General features: G+C 44.6%; 1 protein-coding gene across 5 annotated transcripts in view; it reads right to left on the bottom strand.

The window, feature by feature from the left end:
• The window catches only part of LOC110512678 (triple functional domain protein), a 140342-nt gene that overhangs the window by 36108 nt on the left and 80595 nt on the right, over positions 1–23639 (bottom strand). For all 5 annotated transcript variants that reach the window (XM_036971442.1, XM_036971423.1, XM_036971436.1 and 2 more), the window contains 17 exons: positions 22662–22831; positions 22122–22296; positions 13002–13197; positions 11969–12135; positions 10736–10855; positions 9718–9909; positions 9223–9487; positions 8876–8991; positions 7812–7934; positions 5361–5558; positions 4939–5054; positions 3175–3241; positions 2817–2926; positions 2478–2547; positions 2277–2366; positions 1708–1800; positions 1242–1353 (listed from right to left, as the gene is read on the bottom strand). In XM_036971442.1, coding sequence (XP_036827337.1) covers positions 1242–1353; positions 1708–1800; positions 2277–2366; positions 2478–2547; positions 2817–2926; positions 3175–3241; positions 4939–5054; positions 5361–5558; positions 7812–7934; positions 8876–8991; positions 9223–9487; positions 9718–9909; positions 10736–10855; positions 11969–12135; positions 13002–13197; positions 22122–22296; positions 22662–22831 — 2380 coding nt within the window. The remainder of the gene's footprint in view (positions 1–1241; positions 1354–1707; positions 1801–2276; positions 2367–2477; positions 2548–2816; positions 2927–3174; positions 3242–4938; positions 5055–5360; positions 5559–7811; positions 7935–8875; positions 8992–9222; positions 9488–9717; positions 9910–10735; positions 10856–11968; positions 12136–13001; positions 13198–22121; positions 22297–22661; positions 22832–23639) is intronic.

The following is a 23639-nucleotide window of genomic DNA, read 5'->3' as shown; positions in this document are numbered from 1 at the left end:
GATAGACTAATTGACATCATTTGAGTCAATTGGAGGTGTACCTGTGGATATATTTCAAGGTCTACCTTAAAACTCAGTACCTCTTTGATTGACATCATGGGAAAATCAAAAGAAATCAGCCAAGACCTCAGAAAATAATGGTAGACCTCCACAAGTCTGGTTCATCCTTGGGAGCAATTTCCAAACGCCTGAAGGTACCACGTTCATCTGTACAAACAATAGTATGCAAGTATAAACACCATGGGACCACGCAGCCATCATACCGCTCAGGAAGGAGACGCGACTACGGTTCGCAACTGCACATGGGGACAAAGATCATCTTTTTTGGAGAAATGTCCTCTGGTCTGATAAAAACAAAAATAGAACTGTTTGGCCATAATGACCATCATTATGTTTGGAGGAAAAAGGGGGAGGCTTGCAAGCCGAAGAACACCATCCCAACCGTGAAGCACGGGGGATGGCAGACTCATGTTGTGGGGGTGCTTTGCTGCAGGAGGGACTGGTGAACTTCACAAGATTGATAGCATCATGAGGATGGAAAATGATGTGGATATATTGAAGCAACATCTCAAGGCATCAGTCAGGAAGAAAAAGTTTGGTCGCAAATGGGTCTTCCAAATGGACAATGACCCCAAGCATACTTCCAAATTTGTGGCAAGATGGCTTAAGGACAACAAAGTCAAGGTTTTGGAGTGGCCATCACAAAGCGTGTGAAAGGAAGGAGGCCTACAAACCCGACTCAGTTACACCAGCTCTGTCAGGAGAAATGGGCCAAAATTCACTCAATTTATTGTGGGAAGCTTGTGGAAGGCTACCCGAAACGTTTGAACCAAATTAAACAATTTAAAGACAATGCAACCAAATACTAATTGAGTGTATGCAAACTTCTGACCCACTGGGAATGTGATGAAAGAAATAAAAGCTGAAATGAATCATTCTCTCTACTATTATTCTGACATTTCACATTCTTAAAATAAAGTGGTGAACCTAACTGACCTAAGACAGAGAATGTTTACTAGGATTAAATGTCAGGAATTGTGAAAAACTGAGTTTAAATGTATTTGGCTAAGGGGTATGTAAACTTCCGACTTTAACTGTATATTCCATGAAAGCTTCCTGTGAGTTAGCCCAGCCCTGCTTCACTAGGAGCTAAAAGGAATGTCCAGTAGGTCAAAGCCTAGTCCTCCTACCACAGATAAAAGGGGAAACCCTTGGCTAGTTCTAAGTATATTTGCTCCTACCGTCCATCATGCTGAGGTGCATGGCGTCGTTGGCTCTCTTGGGGACACTGAGCATCACCTCCAGACCATCCTTGATCTCCCCCTTCCCCTCCTCACAGCAGGTCAGCAGTTCCTGAAGAGGAAATGCAAACACACACACACACACATAGTGAGAGAGAGTGAGAGTGAGAGTGAGAGTGAGAGTGAAACAAACACAAATCTTCAGTTGTATTTCACAAACCTCAAGGTCCAACAAAAGATAAAGGCTGTAATGGATTGTGTTCCATGCAAGATAGCAGTTAGCTTCCAACACTGTAGCTTTGTTGACAACTAGTGATGTGATGTACAATAAACACGATCATTGTACAAGCTAGACTACAGAGGGTGAGAGAACAAAGGGCGCACCAGAACCTGCTGTGCTGTATGCTACATAATTATTACAGAGTCGTCGTCTAGCCACTGTTTCTATTTGGCCAGTGTACAGTACCTTGAGAAGCAGCTGATACTTGGTTATTCTCTGGACAGGCTTGATGAGGTATGAGGATATGGAGTTGGCCAGCCGGTGCCTCTGTTGAATTTCCTGGAAACCAAAAGACAGAGACGTCTTAAAGGGCACAGAGACGCCGAGGCAGCAGTCGCCAGCGTAATCCTGCTCCTAGACCTAGACACACAGCACTGATGGAGAATGGAGATACCCCTCTCCTCAGAGCTGGAGGTCACTGACAGCAACCTAAGGTCAACCTTCTGTGAGTAGGCTTCATCTACCCCTCTTCCTCCCTCCTGTACTACCACCACACCTCCTGTTAAGATCAGCCTCACTGCCAAACACCCAGAAATCACCCGGATAAGCCAGATTTGGAGGCTACCGTCATAACTGATATACCAGCATAATATTGCTTCCTTGTATTTATTCAAAAACTATTAGCATAAACAGTACTTCAAAGGATCTGATTCAAAAGACCACATAATAAGACCTCACAGAATTTGAGTAGTGGTTCAACATTTGACGTATTAAGAATTTTTGGAATGCCTAAATTGGTACTCATCTACACGTACATCAAAATAGGGTCCTGCATGCTCCAGAATGAGCTGGGTAGAGTCTGGTTTGTTCTTGCAGTAGTTCACATACATCTGGAACTTATCTGCCTGCAAAATGGACACACAACTGTTAAGAGACACAATATTCCCGCAACATCTAAGCCATGTCAACCTATTTCAGTGTTGTAAGCTGGCTTGTCCAGACAGTGAGACACTCACCCAGGTGACAAAGCAATGACCCACGTCCTCAGGTAGCTGTTCGTATTTCTCCAACTCCTTCAGGAAGATGCTGTACAGAAAGAGAGAGTTTCTGAGGAAATCTAAAATCAGGATCTTATTCACTACGAACTGAACAGAACTAAACGGGGCAACACGAGGAGGGCCTACCTGAACTTGTCCAATAAGAAATGCTTGTTTTCATTATTATTTATGGTGTGTACTAATACATAGGACCCAGGTTGAGTTACTACAGATCAGTCTTAGGTTGATTGAGCCACTCCAGTGCATCTAGAAGGCAATGGGAGTCCGGTGTGGGTAACTCCAGTACAGAACACTAACTTGTGGTGGAACTCGTAGAGGTCCAACATGTTGCCAAAGATGATGTGCTCTTTGTTGACGATGCCTGGAGGGATCTCCTCAACACCGCTGGTCATCTCCCACAAGTAGGTCTGGAAACCACACAATGTCTTTACCTGGTTGTAATCCTGACATCTGACATTTCTACAACCAGAAAACCACCAACTAAAACTAAACCAGATCAATCAAGCATACCTTTTTGCATTGCCCTTGGGCCTTGGCTTACATAATGTTTTCCTTTCTTGACAGACTCTATACAGGGGCCACTGTATAGAGTCCATCAGTAAATGAGTGTGAATGTGTCACAGGTTGAATGGAGTGGCGGTTTCTCAGTACTTACATCTGTACACTCCCGCAGGTCTCTGACGTAGGCCTTCTCTGTCTGAATGAGCTCTGCCATTATGAACCTGGAAAAAAAAACATTCAACTTCTGGGAACTGCAGCAGAGAGAAAGAGAGACTGTCTTGTGTTTTGGTCTGTTTTGTGTGGGTTGGGGGCATTGACAAATGTCCCATGTGACACAGCAGTGGTTCCCTCTTTCGGAGGAAAGGAAAAGGTTGGGAACCACTGATATTCTACGTCCCAAATGGCACCCTATTTCCTATATAGTGCACTACCTTTGACTAAGGCTCTGGTCAAAAGAAGTGCACTATTTAGTGAATCAGGAGCCATTTGGGATGCACACAGACAGCACAGTAAAACCCCAGAAAAATATTGTTTTATTGTCAAATACACCAGATAGGTGCAGTGAAATGTGTTGTTTTATTTAAATTAACATTTGCATGGCCTAAATACAACATCAAACATCAAAGTCCCAAAAGGAAAGCAACTAAATTACAAGTAGCTCACTTTTTCAACCGCCTCATTATTTCAATAGCCTTCCAGTGGCTCTGAATTTGAAGTTAAATACAGTACGTCATATTTAAAAAAAAAAATCTGAATATTATTTATAAGATATCATGAAAATATCTTAAATGAAATAAATGGTAAGTGTTAGACAATACTAATGTTAATTACTGCAGTATGAATATGTTAAATATTTCTGTTATCCGGTGAAAACGTTCCTGTCTGGTATTCCCACCTGCCAGTGCTTTTAATAACAATGATGCTTCTCCACCACACCGTGTAACCACTGTGTATGTGAATGTGTTAATAACAATGATGCTTCTCCACCAAACTGTGTAACCACTGTGTATGTGAATGTGTTAATAACAATGATGCTTCTCTACCAAACTGTGTAACCGCTGTGTATGTGAATGTGTTAATAACAATGATGCTTCTCTACCAAACTGTGTAACCACTGTGTATGTGAATGTGTTAATAACAATGATGCTTCTCTACCAAACTGTGTAACCACTGTGTATGTGAATGTGTTAATAACAATGATGCTTCTCCACCAAACTGTGTAACCACTGTGTATGTGAATGTGTTAATAACAATGATGCTTCTCTACCAAACTGTGTAACCGCTGTGTATGTGAATGTGTTAATAACAATGATGCTTCTCTACCAAACTGTGTAACCACTGTGTATGTGAATGTGTTAATAACAATGATGCTTCTCTACCAAACTGTGTAACCACTGTGTATGTGAATGTGTTAATAACAATGATGCTTCTCCACCAAACTGTGTAACCACTGTGTATGTGAATGTGTTAATAACAATGATGCTTCTCTACCAAACTGTGTAACCACTGTGTATGTGAATGTGTTAATAACAGTGATGCTTCTCTACCAAACTGTGTAACCACTGTGTATGTGAATGTGTTAATAACAATGATGCTTCTCTACCAAACTGTGTAACCACTGTGTATGTGAATGTGTTAATAACAATGATGCTTCTCTACCAAACTGTGTAACCACTGTGTATGTGAATGTGTTAATAACAGTGATGCTTCTCTACCAAACTGTGTAACCACTGTGTATGTGAATGTGTTAATAACAATGATGCTTCTCCACCAAACTGTGTAACCACTGTGTATGTGAATGTGTTAATAACAGTGATGCTTCTCTACCAAACTGTGTAACCACTGTGTATGTGAATGTGTTAATAACAATGATGCTTCTCCACCAAACTGTGTAACCACTGTGTATGTGAACGCTTACTCTTTCCTCCTGGCAGACTTCCTCTTCTCCTCATTGAGTTCGTGGGCAGCATCCCTCAGCTTGACCTCTGACCCTGGGATGCTGGCGGGGATGATGTCCAGCTGCAGCCCTTTACTCTGTAGGACAGACAGGGGACTTTACGAGGCACCGCCGAGGGACACGGGCACAGACACACACAGATACAGACTCACGCATAGACACAGAGACACACACTCTCACACATGAGCGTGAGCACGCAAACACACACACACACACACACACACACACACACACACACACACACACACACACACACACACTTTTCAAATCCCACCTTTCATCTGTTTCACACACACACACAACCTCCCCCCTCCCACACATACACCATGTTCTATCTCAACCCTCCACTCCAACATTCCCCCACCCTGTCCTCCAGTACTCACAGCCTTGTTGGAGTCAGAGGATATGATGCCCAGTGCTTTCTCCAGACAGGACCGGTACTTGTCCATGCGGAGGGAGAAGTCTCTGTAGCGCTTGTCCACAGAGGTGACCCATTTCTTTATCTCCAGCGCATGGGCGTGCCCTTTGTCACAAAAGCCATCCGCCAGCTGGATCAACAGTTTCACCCTCTCTTTGGTTTGCTGTCAATACAAAGAAAGAGACAGAGAGTGAAAGAGAGAACGAACGGGGGCCGCGGAGTGTTTGTGTGTGTGCGCGCGTGCCTGTGTTTGTGTGAGCGTCAACCATGGGAGCCAAATCCCACTGTGCCAGGGGTTCATGACTACAATAAAGTTTTCTGCCACACAATAACTCAGGAGGCCAGAACATAAGGGACAATAGGCTGCCCTGTGACTGGGCCTCATAGATACAGCATCATAATAACTAGCACAGGGCCACAAACAGGGCAGGGCAGCAAAACACACTACCCGGTAGCATCCCAAATGGCACCCTACTCCCGAATATAGTGCACTACTTTTGACTAGGGTCCATGGGGCTCTGATCAAATTTAGTAGGTAGGGAAGAGGGTGCCATTTGGGACGCTTCCACGCAGATGGCCAGTACCCTGCACAACCTAAACAGATCCCAGACAGCCCTACATGGTGTATGTATGGGACAGGTTGACTGACACTAGTACATCTCAACACACTGGCTAAGGTTCAAAGGTCAGTGTCTGTTATAGAAAATACATTGATACAGTGCCTTGCGAAAGTATTCGGCCCCCTTGAACTTTGCGACCTTTTGCCACATTTCAGGCTTCAAACATAAAGATATAAAACTGTATTTTTTTGTAAAGAATCAACAACAAGTGGGACACAATCATGAAGTGGAACGACATTTATTGGACATTTCAAAATGTCAAAAACTGAAAAATTGGGCGTGCAAAATTATTCAGCCCCTTTACTTTCAGTGCAGCAAACTCTCTCCAGAAGTTCAGTGAGGATCTCTGAATGATCCAATGTTGACCTAAATGACTAATGATGATAAATACAATCCACCTGTGTGTAATCAAGTCTCCGTATAAATGCACCTGCACTGTGATAGTCTCAGAGGTCCGTTAAAAGCGCAGAGAGCATCATGAAGAACAAGGAACACACCAGGCAGGTCCGAGATACTGTTGTGAAGAAGTTTAAAGCCGGATTTGGATACAAAAAGATTTCCCAAGCTTTAAACATCCCAAGGAGCACTGTGCAAGCGATAATATTGAAATGGAAGGAGTATCAGACCACTGCAAATCTACCAAGAAAGACCTGGCCGTCCCTCTAAACTTTCAGCTCATACAAGGAGAAGACTGATCAGAGATGCAGCCAAGAGGCCCATGATCACTCTGGATGAACTGCAGAGATCTACAGCTGAGGTGGGAGACTCTGTGCATAGGACAACAATCAGTCGAATATTGCACAAATCTGGCCTTTATGGAAGAGTGGCAAGAAGAAAGCCATTTCTTAAAGATATCCATAAAAAGTGTTGTTTAAAGTTTGCCACAAGCCACCTGGGAGACACACCAAACATGTGGAAGAAGGTGCTCTGGTCAGATGAAACCAAAATTGAACTTTTTGGCAACAATGCAAAACGTTATGTTTGGCGTAAAAGCAACACCGCTCATCACCCTGAACACACCATCCCCACTGTCAAACATGGTGGTGGCAGCATCATGGTTTTGGCCTGCTTTTCTTCAGCAGGGACAGGGAAGATGGTTCAAATTGATGGGAAGATGGATGGAGCCAAATACAGGACCATTCTGGAAGAAAACCTGATGGAGTCTGCAAAAGACCTGAGACTGGGACGGAGATTTGTCTTCCAACAAGACAATGATCCAAAACATAAAGCAAAATCTACAATGGAATGGTTCAAAAATAGACATATCCAGGTGTTAGAATGGCCAAGTCAAAGTCCAGACCTGAATCCAATCGAGAATTTGTGGAAAGAACTGAAAACTGCTGTTCACAAATGCTCTCCATCCAACCTCACTGAGCTCGAGCTGTTTTGCAAGGAGGAATGGGAAAAAATGTCAGTCTCTCGATGTGCAAAACTGATAGAGACATACCCCAAGCGACTTACAGCTGTAATCGCAGCAAAAAGTGGCGCTACAAAGTATTAACTTAAGGGGGCTGAATAATTTTGCACGCCCAATTTTTCATTTTTTGACATTGTTAAAAAAGTTTGATATATCCAATAAATGTCATTCCACTTCATGATTGTGTCCCACTTGTTGTTGATTCTTCACAAAAAAATACAGTTTTATATCTTTATGTTTGAAGCCTGAAATGTGGCAAAAGGTCGCAAAGTTCAAGGGGGCCGAATACTTTCGCAAGGCACTGTACATCCAGTAGATGCCATTTGATTGAGTCAGGTGGTATTTGATAGTGTTGGACACTGCTCGAGGGGGCCTTCACCTTGGCTGTGATCTGGAAGTCTTCGTGCTCCTTCAGCAGCTCCTGTGTGTGGTGGATACTGGATCCGGTGGAGGTGTGGGTCGACAGGTAGAACTCTCCCGTGTCGTGGATCCACTCCAAAGCCTGTGGACCAATCACAACGAGACAAGGTCCAGATCACTTATCTGTCATCACACTAATGTTTTATTCCTATTCCCTAGTCTTCTGCCTTTGAGGAAGTGTGCACTTGTTCACGCCCACTCATGGACATAAAGCTAGAATCCTTAATTGAAACAATATCAAAGAGGACTCCCTGCCCCTGTTTTGCTAACCAACTAAGGGATGAGACTAGAGAAATGTAACCACTCTCAAATTCGTAGACAGAGCTATGGATGCAGGGACTGACATATAGTTTTAACCATGTTGTTAGGCTATACAGTGTTTGTTTACAATTAAGTTGTTTACAAACATTACAATAAAACAAGCTTATATTGTGGGTTCCTTACACCATTCTATACATTTTACATATACGAGGGGATAGGAAGATGCACTCTTCACTGCTGCCTCTCCAGACCAGTGTAATGCTAACACCAGCCCACATGGGGGAGCAAACAGGCTCCAGGTATACTTCAGCCTGCTCTGCTGCACACATTCAGTCCGTCAATCAGCACTGACTAAATGAGAGGAGACGTTTTGGAGAGAATGAGGAGAGGAAAGACACTGTACTACAATAAGCCAGTGTTAAAATGTAGGGCATGTAATTATAGCTGTGGTAACACTACCGTTGTGCTGTTACCAGTCTACCTCATTCCCAATTCCTCTCCAAAAACATCACTGAATGGGAACGAAACCAGATTTGGAGGCTTTGGTTTGGTCAGCCCCTGGTCAAAACATTAGTCTAACCGGTGCTTAGTTGAGCAGTTTGCACAGGGTTCAAAAGGGTTGTATGGTATAGTATGACCGGACATATTGTTATATGTTACGTCTACTTTTATAGCTTGTGTTGACTCTGTCTGTGTGACCGTGTTGTTGTAGTCAGGAATGTTACTGTTCTGGTATAGTTCTCCTTGAGGAGCAGCACTGACCTGCTTGGCACTGCGTTCAAACACCACATACTGCTGACACTGGTCCAGTCTCCTCTTCCTCATTGTCCAGAAGTGCAGCACCCGGTTCTCTCTCTGGAGCAGCTCATTCAAGATGTCTGACAAAACCACAAGAGACACGTTATCATTTAAACCATGGCTATGTCACAAAAGGCAAGCTAGTCCTACAGTCTACTACTAAAGCACTTAAGTAGTGCACTATAGAGGGAATAGGGGGCTATTTGGGACACATCCCATCTGTCTAAAAGAAGAGGGCAACTGAAAGGAACACCACATTAAAGAACGATCTAAGGTGTATTTGATTGGGAAGGAAAAAAAGAGGCACTTACTTTTGACCTGTGTTTCAGGAGCCTTGACGTGAGACAGCATCCCTGGCATGTTGACACTGTTTCTGTGCAGGTACTTCAGGAAGACGTCAGCGTTTCGCCTTGCTAGTGTACAAGCCTTGAGGAAGGCCTCCTTCTGCTCCAGGTGTTTGCTGATCATGGGTGTGACATGGTCTGACTCACTGTTAGGGCCCAGTTTATCAGCTCCCCCACACCAGTCCTCCTCACGCTTATACTCCTGCTCCAGGCTCTCCAGCACACTGCACACCTACAGAGCAGCACACAGCACAGGTCAAAACTACACTAACCACAATGCACCACAGAGCCCACGCTAAGTACATGAACGCAAATACATGGCAAACTGCAGTGTAATACCATATAATACCACCTTATCTAGAGTGGTTAATATACCCTAATCTGGGCCATGTTACTGGGCTAGGGGCCAATGGGCCTCCTCTGGCGGGTTGCCATGGAATCAGTTAGCGATGTCCCACCCACCTGCTCGGAAGTCTTGTAGAAGGCTACAGAGGCGTTGACCAGTTTGAGCCGGTCCTCCATTTTGAGCATGAGTTGCTGCCAGTGGTCGGCCACCTTCTCTGCACAGTCCCGGATCATGTCCATGTCGTAGTGGTTGGCTTGGAGTAGGGCCTCAGCCTTCTGCTGCACCTGCAATGCACTCTGGTGGGTTTTCTGCGGAGAGGGAGAGAGAGAGGGAGGGAGGTGATTAATAAAAGTGTTTCCAATTCATAAATATTGTTCACATTAACATCTTCAAATTTTCACCAGAACACGGAGGAATGTGATTGGAGGCTACGGCTACAGGAAAGGAGTCTGTGTTATTCACCATGTGAGTCTTCTACCTGGCTTCTGCTACCATGACTGTTAACATACCACAGCATTAGACAATATCATTACAATCCCATAATCAAATCGATCGAGTAACTGGGACTAATAATCTCCAACAGTGTTTTTTCCTCTCCTTCCACAGTGAGTAGAAACCTGCATAATCTCAGCCCTGCAGAATGTAGTCCTTTATACAGTACGGCTGCATTTAAAATGAGCCCTGCTCAGAAGAGTTCAACGGAAATGTTCTGGGGTGAAAACAGGGGCCTGTTTCTGGTGAAAGACAGAGAAGGGGGTGATTTATGATGAATACAGGATGAAAAGAGGAGTGGGGGAGGTTTGGGTTTTTACTGAAGTGTGTAGGAGGAGGGTAGAAGGAAGGAAAAGGGGAAGAGGAGAATGAGAGAGAAGGAGGAGAGGAGAGGAGTACGAGGGGGATGGAAATGAGGAAAATAATAAGAATTTGCTGGGTGTTTATATTTGTCCTATTTCACACATGTGTGTATTAATATGCATGTGTGTTTTTTACATATCCCACTCTCCCTGAGACGTCCTCGGAAAGTGGGGTCAAGGGTAGGGTCACGGAGAGGAGGAAAAGAGGAGGAGGAAGAGAAGGAGTGGAGAGGGATGGAGAAAAAGAGGAATACATGAGAGAGATGGAACAGAGAGTTACCTCTATGGCATGTTGGAATTGCTCGTGTTCCTTCTGTAGCTGTTCTGCCTCCTGTAGAGAGCTGGCTGTGATCAGACCTGCATTCAGCATGGACTCTCCATTACGGATCCAACCCAGCACCTGAAACACACCCACACACACGCACACACGCACACGCACAAGGAGAGAAACAGTAATGGGTCAGACTAAGATAAACAGTCACACACACAGCACCTACATTAACCGCAGACACGTTGATAATGGACATCATCATCATCATTATCATCACAGATAAGCACAACCTCCAGTATACAGGCCTAACCCACCATGTTGTCACCACCCTGACACACACACACACACAAGGTTATACATCAAGCGTCAGGCAAGGTCAAGTCAGCTGTGACACGTCAACCACGACCCTTTCGCCTCCCCACCTCTCCCCCTCCCACCCTCCTCTTTGTCCACACAGGGACGGCCTGCCAGAGGCCCCAGGGAGGATTCCACAATGTCTCCTCCTCTGGGCTCCGCTCTGAGTCAGCACTGCACACCTGCTGTGTATCTGACACATGCTCTGTGCTATCACTGCTGCCAAACTCCTAGCTCAGCATAGCGGCTGTGTGAGGGAAGAGGCTAAACGCTGCTCAGTGAGTAACAGACAGACAGAACTACTGCTGCTGTATTCTGCCTGGCCTGCTCTCTCAGCTTATAGCCACAAAAACACACATAGGCCTCTCTTCCCTTCCAGGACACAAGTAATCTCTCGCTCTACAACGATGACCGAATGAGGAAAATGAAATAAATTAATAAACAGAATAAGATTAACAGATGATGCTCCTGCTGGCCTAGTTTCTCTTTAACTCATTTTTGGGCCGTTGGTCATCTCTAAAGGACTGCTCTACTTTCCCAGCACACATTGCAGTATTGCACTGTTTCAGTAGAGAGAGAGAGAGAGAGAGAGAGAGAGAGAGAGAGAGAGAGAGAGAGAGAGAGAGAGAGAGAGAGAGAGAGAGAGAGAGAGAGAGAGAGAGAGAGAGAGAGAGAGAGAGAGAGAGAGAGAGAGAGAGAGAGAGAGAGAGAGAGAGAGAGAGAGACTGAACAGATAGCAGAAAGGGGGATGGGGCCAAATGGAAAACGAGTGCAATAAAAACAATCAGAGACAGTGGGAAAGGGGGAGAGAGAGAGAGCAAAAGTAGGAGAGAGAGAGAACCCACAAGTAGAAGAGGGAGACAGAGGGAGAGAATGAAGTGTGTTTACCTGTTTGACCTCGGCCTGAAGGTGGCGTAGCTGGACACACTGTTCCAGATGCCTCCTGTGCTGCTCGGCCGCCACGTCCAGCTCCTGCTGTTTCTCATGGAGGAACTCCAGCAGGTCCTGAACACGTGTAGCCATGTCCACATCCCTGTCACACAGCAACTCTACACCTGGAGGGAGAGAGGGGGGGGGGGGGGGGGGCAGAGAGGGAGACAGAGAGAAAGAGAGTGAGAGAGAAACAGAGAGGGAGACAGAGAGAAGGAGAGGGAGAGAGCTCATCAGCTACTGTAGCAAATCCTGAAAACAACACAAAGAACAAGAGCCATTATGCAACCCAAGCCTAACAAAAATATTAAAAGAGAGAAGCAAGGTCTCTCTCTCTCCTCATACAAAACAATCAGTCTCGACTACATGTAAAAGATTGACAGTTAGGTAAGCATACAGACATACATCAGTAGCTCCGTATGGCCAGACAGTCAGACACACAGGATTGAATCTGCCATTAACATTATATTACTTACATTTCACTCCTGTGTTCCAGACCTGCATTGGGCTGCTGGAGTACAGAGTCTGTGTGTCATAGAAGCACTGTGTGTCTGTCTGTCTCTTTGGTGTCCAGGAGAGAACTACTCTGGGATGCATTCCGATTATGCAAAATCTCCTCTGTGTATGTCGTCATTGACGTGTGTGTGTGTGTGCCAATGCAGCCTGTCGTCCTGCAGCACTGCCTAGTGGTTTTACTCAGCGACATGAGTTCATAGGATTACAGTGAAATCTGCTCATCTGGCCTTGGCCTACTGCCGCTACTGTGCTGAGCTCTCCAGTGCCTGATAGCTGGGTTAAACGGCCCTCCCCAGTCCTCCCCTCTCCCTATCTTCTCACCCACAACGCTGAGCTGACCCGGCCTGGCTTACAGCTCATCTGCCCTGGCAGCAGCAGCGCTTTGGCCCATCCGATGTGTCGGTGTGTGTGAGTGTACGACAGAAAAGGTGCATGTGTGTGTGCATCCGTCCGTGTGTGTTTCTCCACTACTCACCGCTGGCCTGGACCTCTGTAACGTACTGCAGCAGCTCCTGTCCCTGGTGGATGACGTCGAAGGTCAGGTTGTTCATGGTGAGGGCCTTGTCAGCATGGTGCTGGAGCCTCTGCTCTGCCAACGTCAGGTCCTCTGTATCAAACTCACCCATCTGCTGGGACAGCTCCTCATTCCACGACTCCAGGTCTGAGATGATCTGGGAGTGTGTGAGGGAAGGACAAGGGCTAACACTTCATTTGGATAGTCCTCGATAGAGGATCTATAGATACTCAAACTATCAACTGCAACAACAAACTATCAACTGCATTAGGTATTTGTTGGTATTTGTTGTGGTATTGTTAGATATTACTTGTTAGATATTGCTGCACTGTCAGAACTAGAAGCACAAGCATTTCGCTACACTCACAATAACATCTGCTAACCATGTGTATGAGAACAATAACATTTGATTTGATTTGAACAACAAACTATCTACTGCAATGGAAGGGTAGAAATAGACATAGAAACACAATGATCACAGGGATAAGTTAGTTTGAAATAAAGGTCACTGCTAGTGACATAACACGTACAGGACAAACATATGTACAAACACACACAAATGATCATTCCAACCCTCTAGACCTGAGAGGGGTGGGAACTAAATCGGCGTCAGAATGAAAGGATTTGTAATGATATCAAAACACCAGCCAAACTGATCTTAGAGACAGTAGCTAAGTGTTTACTTTTCCCTAGAATGATACACTTCTCCCTTGGTTATAGAGGGACTACCCAGACTAGCTGGCATGACTGTAGGCAACACTGTAGATCGTCTGCCTGTGATGTTAGCACTTGTTTAAGGACCCACCCACACACACTTGCTGAAGGAGGGTGAATCATGACGCCCATCCACTCTGGCACGGTGATGGGTACTCCGTCAGTCTTTTCTCTGTGATGCCAGCTTGGGCTGGGCCTGACTGGGCTTACCTCACCTAATCCACAGCACTGCTTCACTGTTGCCCTCCATATTCATTGGAATTAAGTAAAAATCAATCAATCAATTAATGTAGTGACCAAGGACCAAGAGGTTGGATGCCGGGTGGTGATTATTTTTGTTGCCAAACCTATCCGAAATATCATGGCTGATCACAATGACTAGCTTACCATTTCAATTTGTCTTTATCTAATACAAATCCATTGTCTGTTTTACAGAATTGCTTTCCTGATGCTTCAGAGAGAGACAGGCTTGCACTCCATTCCACTCCATTCCACACATGGATCACAATCCCATTCAGCTGCTGCTCAGCCGGAGCTAAATGTAAAGAATGTGTCCGAGGGAAATTCAAGGCGTCCAGAGTGATGTTCGTCGAGGGGAAACTATGGAAAAGTAATACGGGTCATGAACTAAAGCGGTGGCTGGCTATCCAGCTGATGTAGTAAAAAATAAATGACTGGGAGGAAATTGAGAGGCTCATACAGCTGCCTGCATCCATTCACATGAGCAGTGATATCAAATCTCAAGGCATCTGACAATGAAGAGAAAAGGAGTCAGAAAAGGAATGGGAGAATGAGAGGGTTCTGAGTCAGGAACGGGAGAATGAGAGGGTTCTGAGTCAGGAACAGGAACGGGAGAATGAGAGGGTTCTGAGTCAGGAACGGGAGAATGAGAGGGTTCCGAGTCAGGAACGGGAGAATGAGAGGGTTCCGAGTCAGGAACGGGAGAATGAGAGGGTTCTGAGGTAGGAATGGGAGAATGAGAGGGTTCCAAGTCAGGAATGGGAAAATGCTAAATTCCAAACCGCAGTACTGCGAATCAAATAATTATTGATTCTCTCCACTGTGCCATTTCCTTTCCTCCGGATGGCCCTCTGCACGCTCTGTTCTGCTCCTCAGATACTGTAGTGTATTATCTAGTACTGTACTGTATTATCTAGTACTGTACTGTACTGTATTATCTAGTATTGTACTGTACGCTCTAATACTGTACTGTACTGAACTGTATTATCTAGTACTGTACTGTACTGTATTGTCTAGTACTGTACTGTACTGAATTATCTAGTACTGTACTATACTGTATTATCTAGTAATATACTGTACTGTGCTGTATTATCTAGTACTGTACTGTACTATATTATCTAGTATTGTACTGTACGATCTACTACTGTACTGTACTGTATTATCTAGTACTGTACTGTATTATCTAGTACTGTACTGTATTATATAGTACTGTACTGTACTGTCCTCTGGAGGAGAACATGTGAATGAAGAGGTGGAGGGGAGGGTTTCATGTGGTAAGGGCTATAGGTCTAGCTCTAACTCACTGAGCGTATGGCTGCTTCATGGAAGGGCTACAGGGGGCTTAGTAGTTACACTCTCACTGTTTATGTACAAGTCAGAGACTATAATAAGGTAGTAATTAACCAGAAACTCCTTTCAGCTATGATCCATATCCATCGCTGATCACTGTTTAAGATCTTAACCTGGAGATAATGTAACAGCAAAGCAAGCCTTTATCATCTAGCCTAAGTGATCTGATGACTGGATCAACATAGTATGATAATAGTTTTTAACATAAACAAACATAGACCTGTGGAGATATAGGATGTGGATTGTTGGCTTCTCATGATTATCATCATGCAATAGTAGTTCCTTGGCAGAAGTATTTTCTGTCTATCTTTGAGATGGTTTGTGATTGAAACATGTGACAGAGCTCTATAGTAAGCGACCTGAACGGTCATACTTGTCGATCAAACAAATATGTTTGTAAGTTCATAATCCAAGAAGCTGTAATACTGAGATCTACACCGCCTCAGTCAATAACAGAACAGTTCTTCTTTTGCTTGTACAATATAAGAGAGTCATGGCTGCTACCACAGACAGGTATAAACACCATTAATTATACAGCACTTCTGAGGTTGAGAACGGCCCATTCTTTGCACAAGGCAAACAGCCAACAAAGGTCTGATGAAACTCCAGTAAAACACTGCTTTAAGATTTGAGAAAGAAGTCTAACAAAAGGTCATGTCAGCATTGTAATGTACAGGTAATATTTGCTCTGTGGACACAAAGTATTCAGCAAGCTTGCACTAACAACCATATAAACACATGTACATACAACATCAAAAGACATCTATGCTTCCAACATTATTTCTCCTCAATTCTGCTCAAAAACTAGTGATGGGGAAATTCGATAGAGTTATATATCGGTGTATTATTTTTGACAATATATTGTATCGTGTCGTTTTGACAATATCATTTTTGTCCTAGTTGGCTGTACCTGCACCAAATCTCCAGTATTTTCCTCCAAACCTTGTTCTCCATCTTATTTTTTTAAATTGGAAGCCAATTTGTTTTCAGCTCCTTTATTTCCATGACTGATCAACACTTGTTTTCTCATGACTCTCTCTTGTCCCTCTGCAGCAGACATATGGTGAGAAATATGTTTGGAACATCAAATCGCAATAAAATCCCAGTAGCAAATCTCAATACATATAGAATCGTGAGAATCGCAATACATATCGTATCGGCATCTAAGTATCGCGATAATAAGTATCGTGATAATATTGTATCTTGAGTTCCCTAGCCCTATCAAAAACCCTTCTCAAAATATTACGATCCAGTCTAGAGTGCTACAACTCCAAAAATCCCAAACTCACTAATCGCTCTTGAAAATGTCTTGCTGACTGTTCTGTAGGAGTCATATTCACTTAACTCATAAGCACATAACAGAAGGCTGAATGACAGCGAGGCAAAGATCCCAGGCATAAATATCACAAGCCTTTAGTCCTTCTAACATCTTTTCTTCACCTGCCACTCTCCTCTTCTCTAACATTCCCTCCTTCCCAGGCGCCAGGAGCCACTTACCGGGCCGGGCTGCTCTCACAAAGAAGAGTAGAAACCCCTCTCTGGGTCTAAGTACACACACCATCTTTCCCTCCTCCTGGCTCATGGAGAGGAGACTGGCTCCGTGAGGACAGGAATCCTGCTCTGGGACTGACTGGGACACTGCGTGCCATGCCTCTGCCTCACCTCAAACCTGAACCTGAACCAGCATGTTGCTGCCGAACCCCTCAGTGGGAGCCAAGAAGGAACAGCGTCCCGGGGGTGTGAAGAGGAGGAGTAGAGGGAAAACAACCTCTCCCTCCCTCTCTCCTGTGTCATATTGACTGACTGACTGACATACCGCTCCGTCCCTCCCACAGATCACAGCTAATGTGAAGGTTTTACTGTCCTGCACCTCTGAGGTGAAGATACTGTACCAGTCTGGCTGTGGTCTCTTACCACACAGACTAGTGTGACTGCTGCACTACTATTGTGACATTACACCTCAGTGTGAGATGTGCTGCATGTGCAGACAGGGAAGGGGCAGTGTGTTCCAAACACGGTTCGATAATTCATTCACTGACTGTAGGTTTCCACTTGGGAGAGACATGTGAGACATCTTTATGATAAAATGAATAGAATGTGCCGAAAACTAAAAACGTCCTCCTCCTCTGTCCAATGACCCTGTTATTGCAGCACAACACCAACAATTCAGGTATGTGTGTGTGTGTGTGTGTGTGAGGGGAAACAAGGCACGCACATACCTGAAGTGTTGGTGTTGTGTTGAAATAACAGGGTCATTGGATAGAGGAGGAGGACGTTTCGTTTTCGGCACAGTAAGTAGACTACAGTGCAGTTTGACATTACAACAAATCACATAACATTGCATTCCTATTCATTTTATCATAAAGATATCTCACATGTCTCTCCCAAGTGGAAACCTACAGTCAGTGAATGAAATATCGAACCGTGCTTGGCACACACTGCCCCTTGCCTGTCTGCACATGCAGCCCATCTCACACTGAGGTGTTATGTCACAATAGTAGTGCAGCAGTCACACTAGTCACACACACACACACACACACACACACACACACACACACACACACACACACAGCCTTAAATGAGTCATTACCTCGGTATAATAACTTTCCAGAAAGGGGAATGATTACTCCATGAATATCAGTGGTCCAGGCTTAATAATGTCAAAGGCTGCTGTAGCTAATGCTTAATTTATTTACTTAATATTTTATTTTATTTAACCTTTATTTAACCAGGAAAAGCCCATTGAGACCCAGTCTCCTTTTCAAGGGAGACCTGGCCAAGAAGGCAGCAACAATCAATACATTACAGAATGAAAACATACAACAACACAATGCAACAACATGATCCAGCCTAAGAGAAGCATTTACACTCCTCTGTCACAAAGTCTACCATCAATATTTTACATTCATTCAGTGGCACTAACATATCTAGATGAAGCATGGATTGTAGATTAGTCCATGTGTCTATTGCACAAGAAGAGAAGGCAGTCTTGCCTAATACTGTGAATGTCCTGGGGACTTTAAGTTGCAACCACCCAGCAGACCAGGTATGGTAACTGCTGGTGGTGTTGGAGACTACAGAGGTAAAGAGGGAGTTGACCCAAAAGGGCTTTGTAGATGAACACATACAAATGTATCTTTCTGCGCATACAAAGTCAGGTCCAACCCACCATTTGGTACAATGTGCAATGGTGGGGGAGTGACTTGGTATTTGTAATAAAGCGCAAGGATGCATGATAAAACAGAGTCCGGTCTCTGTAAGACGGAGGAGGTTGCATGATAAACAGAGTCCGGTCTCTGTAAGACGGAGGTGGTTGCATGATTAACATAGTCCAGTCTCTGTAAGATGGAGGAGGTTGCATGATAAACAGAGTCCAGTCTCTGTAAGACGGAGGAGGTTGCATGATAAACAGAGTCCAGTCTCTGTAAGACGGAGGAGGTTGCATGATAAACAGAGTCCGGTCTCTGTAAGACGGAGGAGGTTGCATGATAAACAGAGTCTGGTCTCTGTAAGACGGAGGATGTTGCATGATAAACAGAGTCCAGTCTCTGTAATGTGGAGGAGGTTGCATGATAAACAGAGTCCAGTTTCTGTAAGACGGAGGAGGTTGCATGATAAACAGAGTCCGGTCTCTGTAAGACGGAGGAGGTTGCATGATAAACAGAGTCCGGTCTCTGTAAGACGGAGGAGGTTGCATGATAAACAGAGTCCAGTCTCTGCAATGTGGAGGAGGTTGCATGATAAACAGAGTCCAGTTTCTGTAAGACGGAGGAGGTTGCATGATAAACAGTCCGGTCTCTGTAAGACGGAGGAGGTTGCATGATAAACAGAGTCCAGTCTCTGTAAGACGGAGGAGGTTGCATGATAAACAGAGTCCGGTCTCTGTAAGACGGAGGAGGCTGCATGATAAACAGAGTCCGGTCTCTGTAAGACGGAGGAGGTTGCATGATAAACAGAGTCCAGTCTCTGTAAGACGGAGGAGGTTGCATGATAAACAGAGTCCAGTCTCTGTAAGACGGAGGAGGTTGCATGATAAACAGAGTCCAGTCTCTGTAAGACGGAGGAGGCTGCATGATAAACAGAGTCCAGTCTCTGTAAGACGGAGGAGGTTGCATGATAAACAGAGTCCAGTCTCTGTAAGACGGAGGATGTTGCATGATAAACAGAGTCCAGTCTCTGTAAGACGGAAGAGGTTGCATGATAAACAGTGTCCAGTCTCTGTAAGACGGAGGAGGTTGCATGATAAACAGAGTCCGGTCTCTGTAAGACGGAGGAGGCTGCATGATAAACAGAGTCCGGTATCTGTAAGACGGAGGAGGTTGCATGATAAACAGAGTCCAGTCTCTGTAAGACGGAGGAGGTTGCATGATAAACAGAGTCCAGTCTCTGTAAGACGGAGGAGGCTGCATGATAAACAGAGTCCAGTCTCTGTAAGACGGAGGAGGTTGCATGATAAACAGAGTCCAGTCTCTGTAAGACGGAGGATGTTGCATGATAAACAGAGTCCAGTCTCTGTAAGACGGAAGAGGTTGCATGATAAACAGAGTCCAGTCTCTGTAAGACGGAAGAGGTTGCATGATAAACAGTGTCCAGTCTCTGTAAGACGGAGGAGGTTGCATGATAAACAGAGTCCGGTCTCTGTAATGTGGAGGAGGTTGCATGATAAACAGAGTCCAGTTTCTGTAAGACGGAGGAGGTTGCATGATAAACAGAGTCCGGTCTCTGTAATGTGGAGGCATATACAACAAGTCATCATTTTTTTTTATTTTACTAGGCAAGTCAGTTAAGAACAATGAACAGTTAAGAACAATGATGGCCTAGGAACAGTGGGTTAACTGCCTGTTCAGGGGTAGAACGACAGATTTGTACCTTGTCAGCTCGGGGATTTGAACTTGCAACCTTTCGGTTACTAGTCCAACTCTCTAACCACTAGGCTACCCTGCCACCCCATAATCAATTACAGAGAGAAAAGTGGCCTGAACAAGCTTCTTTCTAGCCATAAGCGGGAAGCAAGTCTTATTACGAAAATAAAAACCCAATTTCAATTTAAGCTTTGTCACAAGATTATCCACATGAACTTTAAAAGGCAACTTGTCATCCAACCAAATACCTAGGTATTTCTGGGATGTGAATCAATATCATTAATCAACTACTGTACTGCTTCAGTCCTTTGATGGTGTAACGGGAAAGAAAGAGATTAGAATAACAGCAGAAGCAGAAATACTCGTTGGAGTCTCTCAGCAGGGACTGAAGACCTTACACTATCAGATAAAACTACTACAGAAACACTAACTGTGAAACATTCAATCTCTGGAAAAGACACCGGTCAGATACAGTGAGGGAAAAAAGTATTTGATCCCCTGCTGATTTTGTACGTTTGCCCACTGACAAAGAAATGATCAGTCTATAATTTTAATGGTAGGTTTATTTGAACAGTGGGAGACAGAATAACAACAAAAAAATCCAGAAAAACGCATGTCAAAAATGTTATAAATTGATTCGCATTTTAATGAGGGAAATAAGTATTTGACCCCCTCTCAATCAGAAAGATTTCTGGCTCCCAGGTGTATTTTATACAGGTAATGAGCTGAGATTAAGTGCACACTCTTAAAGGGAGTGCTCCTAATCTCAGTTTGTTACCTGTATAAAAGACACCTGTCCACAGAAGCAATCAATCAATCAGATTCCAAACTCTCCACCATGGCCAAGACCAAAGAGCTCTCCAAGGATGTCACAAGGTGACAACAGTTGGTGCGATTATTCGCAAATGGAAGAAAAACAAAAGAACTGTCAATCTCCCTCGGCCTTGGGCCTGCAGTGCCCGCAAGGTCCCCCTGCTCAAGAAAGCACATATACATGCCCGTCTGAAGTTTGCCAATGAACATCTCAATTGATTCAGAGGACAACTGGGAGAAAGTGTTGTGGTCAGATGACACCAAAATGGAGCTCTTTGGCATCAACTCAACTCGCCGTGTTTGGAGGAGGAGGAATGCTGCCTATGACCCCAAGAATACCATCCCCACCGTCAAACATGGAGGTGGAAACATTATGCTTTGGGGGTGTTTTTCTGCTAAGGGGACAGGACAACTTCACCGCATCAAAGGGATGATGGACGGGGCCAGGTACCATCAAATCTTGGGTGAGAACCTCCTTCCCTCATCCAGGGCATTGAAAATGGGTCGTGGATAGATATTCCAGCATGACAATGACCCAAAACACACGGCCAAGGCAACAAAGGAGTGGCTCAAGAAGAAGCACATTAAGGTCCTGGAGTGGCCTAGCCAGTCTCCAGACCTTAATCTCGTAGAAAATCTGTGGAGGGAGCTGAATGTTCGAGTTGCCAAATGTCAGCCTCAAAACCTTTATGACTTGGAGAAGATCTGCAAAGAAGAATGGGACAAAATCCCTCCTGAGATGTGTGCAAACCTGGTGGCCAACTACAAGAAACGTCTGACCTCTGTGATTGCCGAAAAGGGTTTTTCCACCAAGTACTAAGTCATGTTTTGCAGAGGGGGTCAAATACTTATTTCCCTCATTAAAATGCAAATAAATGTATAACATTTTTGACATGCGTTTCTCTGGATTTTTTGTTGTTGTTATTCTGTCTCTCACTGTTCAAATTATAGACTGATCAGTTCTTTGTCAGTGGGCAAACGTACAAAATCAGCAGGGGATCAAATACTTTTCGGGCATACTGTATGGGCAATAGAGGACATGATAGATTGGTTGATTGAGAGATTGATCGATCTGAACTTTATGGACATGGGGGCCACTCACGTCGATGGCGTCCCTCTCGAAGATGCGTAGCTGCAGGAAAAGTTCCAGTTTGATCTTCCTCTCCTGAAACAGGTCTTCCATCTGAGCCTGGGCCTCGTCCAGCTGCTGTAGGACACTCTGGATGTGGGCCATGGAGCTGTTGTGGGGAGTCTTGTTACTGGAGATAGCAGAGTCCCTGTGTGGAGGCCAGAGTCAGAGGTTAGATAGGTCAACAAATACATTAAATACACTCGTTTCAATGTCATGAATTACATGTAACACTGTAGGTGGTGGAACAGCTAGCAGAGTTTAATTATGTGTTAGATGGCATTATCTTAGAGGCTTCAAATGCACCTCTCTTAACGGTAGGGTAAATACAACCTACGGGGACAGGGATACTGCTCTAAAATGATGAACAGTTCCATATATAACACAAAACCACCTTTATTACTTGGTAAATTAGCTCAGATCTACAAAAGTAGAGGGGGTAGCATATTTCTATGGCGGGTAGGGCCTAGAAGGGATTGATTTAGGATGGAGGATGAGTGCGCTGTGAGCTACCTGAGCTGCTGGATGAGGTCCTCTCCCTCCTTGATGACGTTGACAGTGGCCTGCAGCGTGGTCTTTTGCTGCTGGCCAAAGCGTTTGATCAGGTCTTGCACCGCCTCCACAGACTCAGCATACACATCGTCCAGCATCTCCTTCTGCAGCTCCTCCAACCACGTCCACAGCTGCATGGGCACACAGTGACAGACAGCACAGGCGGCCAATCAGAAATACAGTAAGAGGTCTGCCGGCCAATCACACGAGAGCAACTTGTTACGCTACAAACACACTAGAAAGGTAAAGGAGCTGACTGCTATCACACAGAGAGCCAGGTAAAGAAGGACAAAGCAGAGGAGAGAGGGAGAGAAAGAGGAGTGAAGGAGGGAGCTGCATTGAGTCATTGTGGCAGGATTAACCATCTGGTTATATTGGCAGGGTGGGCCAAACTAAAGCACCCGCACCAGCAGGTAGGACCCTCCCTGCCCAACTACTACCCACTGCTTTTTTTCCATGCATCCCAAATGGCACTCTATTCCCTATATAGTGCATTACTTTTGACCAGCTCCCGTAGGGCCCTTTTCAAAATTCAAAGTGTGCTATGTAGGGAATAGGATGCCATTTGAGACCCAAAATGTGTTATGTTCCAGTTCATACAGCTCTATTTTTCCATATTAACACACAAAGACAGGCAAACACAACACAGGCTAAAAACAGAGGAGGAAAGTTGGAACCGGGCCTAATCCAACCACCTCTATACAACAGATGGGTATTATTACACCATATGGAGACATAAAAGAAATGATGAATTCATATGAATATCAGGCCACCACCAACCACTGTGTGAGTCATGCACTGTAAAGATGATATCAATGTCAGCACACAGAGTAAAGTACAGCGCACTGGCACAGAACCTTTACAGAAAGGTTAATGCTGTTCATTAATGCCTAAACAAATTACATTGATTGAAACAACACAGACTGCAAGTTAACGTTC

Source organism: Oncorhynchus mykiss, chromosome 3 (genome assembly GCF_013265735.2).
Source record: "Oncorhynchus mykiss isolate Arlee chromosome 3, USDA_OmykA_1.1, whole genome shotgun sequence".
In the NCBI taxonomy this organism is placed as follows: domain Eukaryota; kingdom Metazoa; phylum Chordata; class Actinopteri; order Salmoniformes; family Salmonidae; genus Oncorhynchus; species Oncorhynchus mykiss.
Note: the sequence above shows the minus strand (reverse complement) of the source record. Positions and strands in the feature narration are given on the sequence as shown.